This window comes from Miniopterus schreibersii (genome assembly GCF_964146895.1).
Source record: "Miniopterus schreibersii genome assembly, chromosome: 22".
Taxonomy (NCBI): Eukaryota; Metazoa; Chordata; class Mammalia; order Chiroptera; family Miniopteridae; genus Miniopterus; species Miniopterus schreibersii.
The window spans coordinates 5,845,342-5,857,491 of record NC_138124.1 but is presented as its reverse complement, the minus strand read 5'-3'; the positions used below and the strand labels follow the sequence as shown (position 1 = coordinate 5,857,491).

The window sequence follows — 12,150 nt, the reverse complement described above, 5'->3', positions numbered from 1 at the left end:
CTTCTCAGGGGGAGGTTAATTTTAGGAAATGTAGAAAGCCTAATTAGGTTGGTGCTTAAAATATATATGGTTTCCCATCTAAAATCAGAATATGTCTCTGTAGAATAATTAAATTACCTATTCTAATTGTACCAGATTCACTAATTAAACAAAAAACCTTGAAATAACTCAATCTAGTTGAAAATTTCTTATTCCTTTATCTGAGGTGTCCTTATAATGGGGAAAATTGTTTAATTTATAAGTTAATTTCGGTGTTATTAAAATGTTTCATTATAGAGTAGGCTATGCAGTGTAATAATCACTTCTGATTGTTACATTGAGTTTGATGCACTGAAGTGTAGGCTACGTGTAATTTACATAGTGGAGACTGGTTGGTCAGGCAGTGTTATCAGCGTTCCTTGAAGACCCCTCCCCACCCAGCTTTCGTGCTCTTGCACCACAAGGGCGAGTGGCAGGCAAGCAAGGCAGTGGGTTTACACCAGGCATCACAGCACCAGTGGGAGAAACTGTCCTTTTTATCCACAGCGCATACTAATCCCAGTGTCTCACTGTCCACTGCAAAAAACAAACAAATTCTGTCACAAGTCCACCTCTGTGGTCACTAAAATGTCGAAACTGAATAATCTTTCCCTGTTAAATTCCCTGCATCATTCTCCTGTCCCCAGATTTCTTGCTGAGAAGACATTTTCTTGTGAACCACTGCTTGTTTATCTAAATGTACTAATTTAATATCTAATTTTATTCATAACAGTTTTAAAAGACTTCCATATATGAAAGAGCACATGTAGAACTTTTTGCAAATATATTTTCCATGTCAAATACTATTTTTCTCTGCTTTTATTCAATGTATTTTATTCTGACCAGCATCATACATCTAAAACCTATTTGGTGCATCAGACCCATTGTACATGATTAAATTGAGACTCCACTGGAAACTTTTCTCCATGGGACAATAAATAACTTTATAAACATAATCAGATAATACTCTCTGTTAGCAGCCTCACAAGTACTCCATGTTGTTTTATAATTTGAAATTCATTGGTTCAGTAATACATACTAGAGTCTTTCTGCTTTCTGTAGGGAAGAGCTAGGAGATAGATCTGATACTATCCTTTGTGTTTGCAAACTTTCCACATGTCTTCTAAGCTGGATAGTGTGATTTCTTTACCTCTTTTCGGTGAGGAAGAGAGTATCATGTTCATTCACTCTGCCAGTCAGTGTGTGTTCTTCAGTTCCTGCTATGGACCAGGAACTGTGTTAGGTGCTCTGGTTACATTCCAGAATAAAAGTTAATAAATGTGCAAAAGATTTGAATAGATACTTCACCAGAGAATATATACAGATGGCAAATAAGCATATGAAAAGCTCTCAGCATCATTAGGAAATACAAATTGAAACTACAGTAAGATACTTCATCATACCTATTAAATACCAAACTGAAACTACCCAGTCCTGGTTAGCCTACACAGCAATTGGAGCTCTCTTACCCTCCTGGCGGGAATGCAAAACCCTACAGCCACTTTGGAAAACAGTCTGTAAATGTCTCATAAAGTTACACATACACTTACTATACGGCTCAGCAGTCCCAGTTCTACATAGTTACCATAGAGAAATAAAAAAATATGTTGTGAGAACAAAAACCTGTAAGTGCATGTTTACATCAGCTTTATTCTTAATTGCCCCAACCCAGAGACAACCCTAGTATTCTTCGCCCGGTGAACAATTAAGCAATGCACAAGCATGGAAAGCATCCATGCAATGAAATACTACACAGATAGATAAAGGAGCAGCCTAATAACAACATGCACAACATGGATGCACCTCAGACGCCATGCAGAGTGAAAGAAGCCAGTCTCAAAGGCTACATAAGGAATGCTGCCATTTATATGACTTTCTGTAAAAGACAAAACTATAGAAACAGAACACAGACATGTGATTGTCGAGGTTGGGAAAAGAGGTGGCTAGAAAGGGGCCACCCAAGAGTTTGGGGAGCTGATGGTTCATTGTCTTTTAATCAGTGGTTTCACTGCTGAATGCTTTTGCTAACACTCTGAACATTAAAAAGGGTGAGTGTTGACTGTGTATAAATTGTACTTCGATTCTAAAAATTATATATTGAAAGAGCAAAAAGAGCACATGATTTATAAGGGAAAGAAAATTAACTTATTATGAAACTTTTCAAAAGCAAAGCTTTATTTTAAAATAAAATGGAGTAATGTTTTTAATATACTCTAGAAAGTAAGATATATGCCAAGGACTTTATATCCTACAAAATTGACCTTCATTTATAAAAAGGCACAGACACAATTTGCAACATGCAAGAATTCAGGGAATGTTGTTCCCACCAGACATTCCTAAGGAATCTCATAGAGAACAAGATTTAGAGAACCAAATGACTGCAGATACATTAACATATGGATTGTAGTGAGCATTAAATATATAATTATAGCACGAAAACTAAAGATTAAGAGGGAGACTCTAGTATAAAATGACTATACGTTGAGACAGTATAGCCTCATTGGAGATGAGGAAAGGTTATGGGATATGCCAAAGTATTTTTAACAGTTTTCAGTGATCATAATTAGTGGTGATAGTATTAATTTTGTTATTGGGAAAATATTGTTTCTTGTAGCATAAAGCAAAATGAGTAATTTAGGAAATTCTAATTCTGTCATTCTGGGTGCCCTTGAGGATGGATATTCTCGGTGTCAAAAGAGAGAGAGCTGTTAAATAGAAGAGTTTAAAGAAAAAAATTCCTTAATCGTGAATTTGAATCTGAGATATCAATATGAATTCACAAGGTGTTTTATTTTTAAGTAGGGGATGGGGTTCCTATCTCTGTGTATTCTAATGAGTGTGTAAAAAGTAAAATAGTGGAAAGTCTGGTTAATTAGTGTGGTACTATGCTCCACAATTATACATTCTTGTATATTCTGCTGCTTAGACATCTCTGTGTGCAGCCCACTCTGTGCTTCACACTATGCGGGCCCACAAAGGGTGGATCGGGTGAGGACCTTGCCTTGGAGTAACTTAGAGTGGTTGTATAGTAGAATAGCGTTTTTAATGGTTTCACACGAGTCTCATTTTTCAGCCTCAAGATGGGACCGCTTTCAGGTCACTCCTGAAGGCTTGCCTGGATCTCAGGCCCTTTATGTGAGGGGACTGCTCACTTGGTGGGTCCATTGTATCTACACAAGTTAGTTTGGAGCTTTACAAAGACAAAACATAATTTGAGAATGATAATGCAAGTAAACTATATACCACTTATTAAATGCTTAATGTAAACCAAAGATATTTGGTAAATTATAATATGATTGGGGCTCTGGTTTTTTAATGCCCAGGGCAGTTGCTTTAAAATGTCTGCTCTCTCAACACCAGTGTGGGTTGGTGGATTTTGGTGAACAGTGCTTCCTGATAAATCTTAACTACTGCACACTGCATTAGGGAGTAAACTACGTACTAAGTTATATTGTCAGATCCTCTTAGGCTGCAACCACGTGGGGCTTTCTCTTTATTTTATAATGTCTTAGGTACTAATCTCAGTCTCTGAAGTGTGCTACACTTGGATTTTGTATGTAAATACATTCCTGTTCTTATTACCAAAATACCCAGTTTTGTGATATCTTTCTGTCCTCTGCTTTTCAGAGGAAACATGTTCTGTGAGAAGACTTAACTGACATAAGACTCACTCGTGTTGTCATGATTACTTGGGGCAGAAAGCCTTTATCTCAACCCAATCATAGTATACTTGTGACAGAATGGACAGTAAGATTTTAATGTCTTCTGAGAAGATGCTTTTAAAATCTGGGGCTTTCTGTTTGATGTTATAAAAAGTGCTCCCAGTCATTTGAGTCTTAAGTTACAGGGAAGGCTGCTTGGGCAGACCACCCAGGCTGGGTTCAAAGAAGTGATCTTTCTAAGACAGGTGCTCTTCAAATAGAGCTTTCAAACAAGTTTTGCTAAGTGGACAAGTCTTTCCTGACCCTGAGATTTTTGCTCCCCATCCCCACTCTTTTCTCATCAGAAAGTACTTTCTTTGTGGAAGTTTCTTGGCAGAGTTTGTGAGCGTAGGCTTATAGAGATGCACGTTGCACTGCACACTTTACCACTGAGTGTGTTTTCTTTCATATAAAGCTCAGAGGACATTATATAGGACAAAATCTCATTCCGGGCATTCTTTGCTTTTTTATGTGTCTGTCTATTTATGCCTTGTGATGTTCCACAAAAGATTTTAGACAAGTTTTAGAGATTGTATAGAATGAAACAGAGAAATAGAAATTAAAAAGGCCGTAAAATTATAGGTCAAAACCAAAGGAAAAATCGGATACAATTATAAAGCTGTAAGTTTTCACACGTCATTCTAATATAGTACCCTCATTTTTTTAGCCTTTAGAGATCTACAATTTTATATATTAATTCTACTATAAAGCTACAATACACAAAACAATGTGATACCGGCACAGTGCTTGACAAAATTATCACTTGGACTAGGAAGCCATGGAATATGTCCCATATATTATGCTAAAGGTGACTTTTCAAACCAGTAGAGGAAAGTGGATTATTCAGTAATGTCTTTCAGGCGGGGAGTAAATTTAGGCTTCTACCTCACACCAAATAAATTCTAATTGATTTGATAGTGAATTACAAAGCCATAAAATTACCACACAAGGTGATAAAATTCAAGCAAAAGTAAATACACAGGGCTGGATGCAAATGTATAATTACCTCGTCTCATAATGAAAAAGTTTTAAAAGAATGAAAGGAAGGGAAGAAAAAATAAAATTCCAAAGAAAAAATTGTGTGGCTTCCATACATAAAAAGTACCTTAAAAACAATGTAAGCAAAATGAAAGACATTAGGTAAACTGGCAAAAATATGAAGAACATGTATTAACCCTTTGTTATATTTATAATGAGAGAATTCTTATACATCATTAAGAAAAAGATGAAAACCTCCAATAAAAATTTTTAAATAGAGGCAACAGGAGTTTTTTTGACAGACCCTTTTTCTGGGTGTTATTCAAAAACTTTTAAATCCCAAAGTTCCTGGGTATTGTCTAATCTTAGATTATGGAGACATTATCATACAGAATGGTAAGTATGTTCCATTGTCTCCAACTGCAACTAAGAAATTAGTAAGAAGCATATATTAGGTGTTAATGCACACTGGGTTTTGGATGAAAATTACAACCTTTTACATCTAATGATGGGCCTTGCACCTAATACTTGGCTTGGTTTTTTAGAGTGAATTCCATTCCATGCCTGTTGCTTTGTACCATTCATTTTATGTATTTTAATTGTTTAGAGAAGAGCTGCTGAGGTTTTATAAATGGTGTTTTCTCCTCCTATTAGGTCTCTCTGCAATGCAATCAATGTTTACAACCTCACCTGCAATAACTGTTCAGAAAACTGCACTGATGTTCTGTTTAGTAACAAGATTACCTTCTTAATGGACCTCCTGATACACCAGTTGACGGTATGTAATATTACTGCTTTGAGTTAGAAGCAGTTAAGGTTTGAGAAAAATATTCCCTGTGGAGAAAACAAAAAGAATTCAGCTTGCTGACTCTCCAGCTGAAAAAAGAAAGTGGCGATGACCGGGAGAGGAAAATAGGGACCGGCAGAAAAACCTCTTAATTTGAAAATCTCATATTGAATTCTCCTAAGTTCCAATATTGAATGCTAAGACACTTGTAACACTTGCTAAGACTGTTCGTTTACATGGTTAGGCTGGGGCTTTGGAGTCAGTTGGACTCAAAGCCAAACCTGTGAGGCCACAGAGTGAGTGCTGTGGAAGGAAAGAGAGCTGGGAAGGGCCTCAAAACCTCACTTGCCAGCTCAGTTGAAAGGGTCAGTTTGAAAGGAATTTTTGACAGCCATTGACTTTCTTTTTTTTAAAAAGCAAGAAACTCCTCTGTCAGTTGTACTTTTGAAGTGGGAACAAGCAGCCAATTGTAGCCTTAAATTTTACTTCAGTTCACAGATGTTGAAACAGGTAAGCTCAGTGTAATATCCCAAGGTTTAAGTCTGTTGACTGCAGTCTCCAGAACACAGCCCTGGGGCCAGAAATTTCCTGGTGAAGTTTCTGAGTCCCTGAGGTATTGGCACACATCACTCTCAAGCTGTAAGTTTACAATGCAGGAGATTTATTTTTCAGAACTGATTTACTTTTACTCAGCACATAGTTCTAATAGTTCTTTCTAAGCTGCATGCCTTTTACTCTCTTTCCTCTTCCATCTGGTTAATTTCTACACGTTCTGCAGACCTTAACTGAAACATAATGCACCTTCCTCCTGAAACCTTCTCCAGCCAAACTACCTTCCCCAGCTCCAGGTTAGGTTTCCTTATGTGCTCCTCGGCATACATCTTTCAGAGAATTGATCACATTAAATTGTAATTAACCATTTACTTGTTTACCTCCCCTACTAGCCATAAAATCAGCAAGGGCTTATCACTGGCTCCAGGATCCTAACACAGGGCCCGTAGATTCAGTACATTGGTGATTAATGTACATGTTAATAAGTGAATCTCCACATGTCTCAAGCCGAAACTCAGAAAGGGAATGATGAAGCCCTTCCAGGCGGGCATCCTGATAAAGAGACGCAGAACTATTTGTTACACAGTACAACAATGCTGTTTATCGTGGTGACACAGAGTCATCATTTGAGGCTAAATTATATATGGTTTTGTGTATAAAACAAGGCATTAAAATTGGGGCAAGACATTTTGGCACAAAATTCTATCAGAAATTGTTGAAAGGCTTAAAGGACAAGGAGAAAAGACTTAGTGTTGGTTGTATGGCCTTCTATTCAAGCATTTTAATATATATTGCCTCATTTAATTTTTAAAACATAAAGTCAGTATTATTATCCCATTTTACAGATGAGGAAACTTGACTCGCAGGGGGATTGGCTTGCCAGTGGCTATGCAGATAGTACATCACAGAGCCAGGAGTCAACCCTAGGTCTCCAAACCCAGATTGAGGGGCTTTTCTACACAATAACTGACTGATACTTTTCAAAATTGTCAGTGTCATGAAAGATAAGGAAAGATTGGGGAAGTATCACAGATTGGAGGAGACTAAGAAGACCTGACAGTTACATGTAATGTGAGATAGTAGGCCAGAAAAAGGACATCAGTTGGAAAATTGGTAAATTCAAGTAACGTATACAGAATAATTAATTTTATTGGCTCAGTGTTAATTTCCTCCTTTCAAAAAGAATCAGACAAGTTTTGGGGCTGAAGAATACATTAGTTGAACTGAAAAATTAGCTAGACAAGTTCAAGAGCAGACTTTATCATACAGAAGAAAGAATTAGTGAACTTAAAGACAAGTCATTTGAAATTACCCAGTCACAGGAACAAAAAGAAAAAAAGAATGAAAAGCAGTGATGAAAGCCTACGGGGCTTATGCGGTACCATCAGACCAATATATGCATGAAGGTAGTTCCAAAAGGAGGAGAGAGAACAGGGCAGGAAGTGTATTTAAAGAAATAGTAGCCTAAACTTTCTCAATCTGGGAAAGGAAATGGATGTCTAGATGCAAGAAATCTAACAGGTGCCAACTGGAATGAACCCAAAGAAATCCACAAAGAGACAAGCTATAATTGACTTGTCAAAAGTCAAAGATAAAGAGAGAATTTTGAAAGCAGCAAGAGGAAAGCGGCTTGTCACATACAAGGGACCCTCCATAACACAATCAGTGAATTTCTCATTAGAAATCCTTCAGGCCAGAAGGGAGTGGGATGATGAATTCAAAAGGCAAAAAAAAAAAAAAATGCTACCCAAAAACACTTATATCCAGCAAAACTGTCCTTCAGAAATGAAGAAATAAAAACTTTCCCAGAGAAACCAAAGCTGAGAGAATTCATCACCACGAGACCTGCCTTACAAGAAATTCTAAAGGGAGCCCTTTGAGTAGGAACAAAAAAGCATATGAAAGTACAAAGCTTGCTGGTAAAGGTTAAATATACAGAATGCTGTAAGGGAGTGGGTTGTAAATCACTGTTAATTCTGGTGTAGAAATTAACAAAAGTAGAGAAATAACTAATAATGTGTTAATGTGGATACTTTAGTGGGATGACATCAAACTAAAAAGCTTCTATACAGCAAAGGAGACCATCGACAAAGTGAAAAGGCAACCTAAGAAATGAGGGAAAATATTTTAAAAACGTATATCTGATTAGGGGTTAGTATCCAATATACAAAACACATCCCAAAAAATTGTTATTAATTACAAAGTGAGAGTAACTTTATGGTGCAAAAACCTGGCACACGCCACCTTGTCACAGAATCACAGTGAACATTGTCAGTAATGCGCCAGTGTAAGTGGTCTGCCCCCTGACAGGCTGCAGTGAGAAGACAACATTGCTTCTGTGGTGTCCCTGTCAAAGATACATAATCAGAATCTAGTTGTGAAGCATCAGACACATCCACACTGTGGGACATTTTTCAAAATAACCTGCAGTCTTCAAAAAGTCTCGAAATAATGAAAGTTCAAGGAGTCATTGAGGATTTCCCCAGATGGGTAGAAGCGAGACCTGACAGCTAGATGCAGCATGATTCTGAAGTATACCTGCAACTTTCGTGAATTTAAGATTCTGTACACAAACACATTTTAAGAAGTACAAAAATAAAAGTTCTAGAAGCCTAAAATGATTTGTTACAGTTATGTGGTTTCAATCAGCTACATGTGTGGACCTCAGTAGCTAAAACACTTGGTAATTTAAACACCAGGGCTTATTTCTGAGAGCTTAAATGTGGCCATGAACTTAAAAACATTTCCTTATTGGAAAACGGGTGTTCTTATAAAAGGAAAGCGAATCTCATTGTAGACTGTACACCTATAGCTGTATAATTGAAACACCTTTAAAATACTGCAGAAAAATTTTAAAACAGCTCTTTAACTCAAGTTATTAAAATTCCTCAAAGGTGATGACAGCTATTTGATGTACATCTCGTGCCAATTTGCACACAGCGTGCTGTCATTTCACAGAGATTCAGGAAAGTGTGCGATCATGGTACGCAGACAAGGAGCCTGTAGTCTCTTAGGTGTCTGGGGCAGAATGTTGTAGCTGTAGAAAGAAAACTTCAGGTGAAAGGCACAGAGGTGACCGTCAGCAACTAAAGGGACGGCTCACTCTCCCCTATGTCTCGCAGAGAGGAGAGAGGCTGTGAATAGAAGCCTGAGACAAAGAAACCTGGCGAGGGCGAGACTCACACACAGACACGTGTGCACGGGCATCAGAAAGCAGAGCCGAGAGGGGGACCTGGGTGGAGAATGGGCAGAGATGGGAGGCCAGGGAAGGAGGCCCTGGAAAGGAGAGGAGAGGGGCTGCTAAGGGTCGGGTGAGTGCAGAGGAGCCCGGCGCGAGCCTGTCCCCACTCCCCGCACTAACGCGTTGTCTGCCTGCCCTCCCGACGTTTACATGCACCATCTTCACATTTGTACTTGGGGCCTCCTGGCTTCCAAGTAAATGAAAGAGAACAGTAACCCCAGACATTAAAAGGGTCATATGCACAGCCAAGTTCTCTTGGGGTTTTATGAGAGGTGGGGAATGGACTAACAGCATTCTTAATGGTTGGCTCTGCTCTCGTTCCCTTGGTTTTCACCTGTGAAAGCAGCCTGTTCAGAGGGAAAGCGGCAATATTGGGTCTCGTTAACCCCTTGGCTGCAGCAGATGTGTCTTCATGGAGACCACACTGCGGGGTGTGGTTGTTCCCTGAAAGATAACTTGCTTCTCTTGAATCTTGACAATACAGTTTAACAAAGCCCTGTGTTTTAAAAGTGTGCTTTTCATTCGGCAGTTTCTTATGAGCATACACTCACCCTGCATCTCCCCAATCCCACTCCTAGCTATCTACCCAAGAAAAATGAAAAAATTTGCCCACAGAAAAGACTGGTACACAAATGATCTTAGAAGCTTTATTCATAAATAACTGTTTTCCTAAACAGCACACATGTTCACCAGCAGGTGAGATGACAAACAGATGCGGTAATCCATACAATGGAGTGATATTTAGCAACCAATAGGAATGAACTGTTGATACACTCAGCAGTATGGATGAGTTAGTCAGAATATATGGAAACATTAATCAGTGGGAGGAAAGCCAGACTCAAAAGTCTACCTACTTTTATGGTTCCAGTAACATGAAATTCTAGAAAACGCAAAATAATCTACCATAATACAAAGCAGATGAGTGGATGAGTGGTCGCCTAGGGCCCTGGGGGTGGAGAACATTGACTTGGAAGGAGCACAGGGAACTTCTGGGGGCAATGAAAATGTTCTGTTTCTTGATCCTGATGGTCCTCACACAGGTGCATACATTAGTCAAAATTTATTAATGCATACACTTAAATAGGTGTAGTTTATGATAAAATTTATTTTTAAAGTACATTTTTGAAAATGTGGCAAAATGATATCAATTGATGAATCTGGATAAAGAGTGTAGTTTGTTGTATACTGTTCCTTAGCTTTTCTGACAGCTTGACATCTTTTTTAAAGGTGGTCTGGAAAAGCTTATAGATACGGTGGCATTTTAGTGGAGACCTAGAGGAAGTCGGGGTGGCGGGGTCATGAGGATATCGAAAGAAGAGTATTCCAACGAGAGACGGACACAGTGTAGTATATGAAGTTAGATAACTGGGGCAGTAGACAGATCGGGAAGGGCCTCGTTGGGCATTATGAGGTTTGTGGCTTTTACTGTGCAGGAGAGGAAACGCCAGCAGGAGATTCAGTATTTATAACAAACAAATTTGAAAGTGTTATGACTACTAAGGCATACACTATAAAGTGTGCTAAAATTATATTATTTTGGACTTTGGCTGCATAAAATATATAAACAGAGACTGGAGGGCATAATAAGTATATTTAAAAGGGTAATGACATTTGGGATAAAATATAATGTCCTCTTTAGTGTTGTTTGTAGAAATTTTACAAAGATAATATTGAAAACCTATTAGCCATTCCTGTGCAATTTGTTTTTATACTTTCAAGCCAAGTAAATCATCATGGTTCTTATCTGTCATAAGTTGTGTTTTTATGTACAATATAGCATGAGCATAGATGTTTTATAAAAGATCAGTGATGAGAAGACTGTTGTATGTCTAATGACACTTTGGCTAAAGGACATAAAATAGTGATGATAGTGTGGAAACCTGTGTCTTGCTGCTGGAGCCCTTCAGCATTGTTTGCCCTTTTTCCCGTCACATTGTCTTGACAGGAGGTTCCTGAACAATCTCCTGTTGGTTCTCAGTGAACTTAACTTATATTCTGACCATTGTGAGCACACCATGCAACTTAAAAATAGGTAAACCCAACTTCACAATACTAAAAATTAGTTGGGTAGAATTACCACTGACTACCAAGTTAATTTTCTCTCTCATAGAATCATGTTACAGAGGGTGGATTTATACCACTAATAAAAGCATCTTTCTGTATTGCAAAAAAGAATGTAGAAAGTTTTTGAAACCACTTTGGTGGTAGGTAGTGGGGAAAAAAGAATATGAGCTTGTTTTTTAAAAGTGATAATGACTTTAATTTAATTTTGCTGAAACACTTTGCCTCAGGGGCTTGGTCTCATAAATATTGGGTTTCTCCTTGGAGTGGATTCAGCCCCGATGGCTTCTTTCTGCTCTGGACCATGGTTTCCTCAAGTAGAAGATTTAAAAAATGATTGTAAGGTTCTTTCTGAATCTAAATGAAATACCTGCAGATTTTAAGAAGGTCAAATATCTTTTGAGAGGAAGGGAAATTTTTGTGATAAGAATATGTACATGAAATCTGATCATAATGTGCTGGCACATGAAGAGTAAGACAGTGACTGTACCAGTTAATTCTAAAGAAATATACTAAAGGAAATACCTTTAACCCATAGAAGAGACATTGTGGTTTTAGATTTCTGCCTGAGGAGCAACAGGTTCCAAAGAGCCAAAACTCCATAGCTCTGTTTTTCCCAGGCTGGGCCTGTACATACCAGCAGGGGGTAGCTACAAGTACTGCTGCCTGCTGGGAAGGTCACCTTCCCCTGCCCTCCACAGACCACCCACCCCGGAGGGAATGTGCTCCAGACTCAGGTAAGCCAGGTGTGCAGTAAACCAGGACAGTGGGCTGGTGGGGAGGAGGGTGTTGCTTGCACACCTTTCCTAAAG

General features: G+C 38.4%; 1 protein-coding gene across 4 annotated transcripts in view; it reads left to right on the top strand.

The window, feature by feature from the left end:
• The window catches only part of SCAPER (S-phase cyclin A associated protein in the ER), a 149,466-nt gene that overhangs the window by 97,536 nt on the left and 39,780 nt on the right, over positions 1 to 12,150 (top strand). For all 4 annotated transcript variants that reach the window (XM_081124700.1, XM_081124698.1, XM_081124699.1 and 1 more), the window contains exon 25: positions 5,352 to 5,475. In XM_081124700.1, the coding sequence (XP_080980826.1) occupies positions 5,352 to 5,475 (124 nt within the window). The remainder of the gene's footprint in view (positions 1 to 5,351; positions 5,476 to 12,150) is intronic.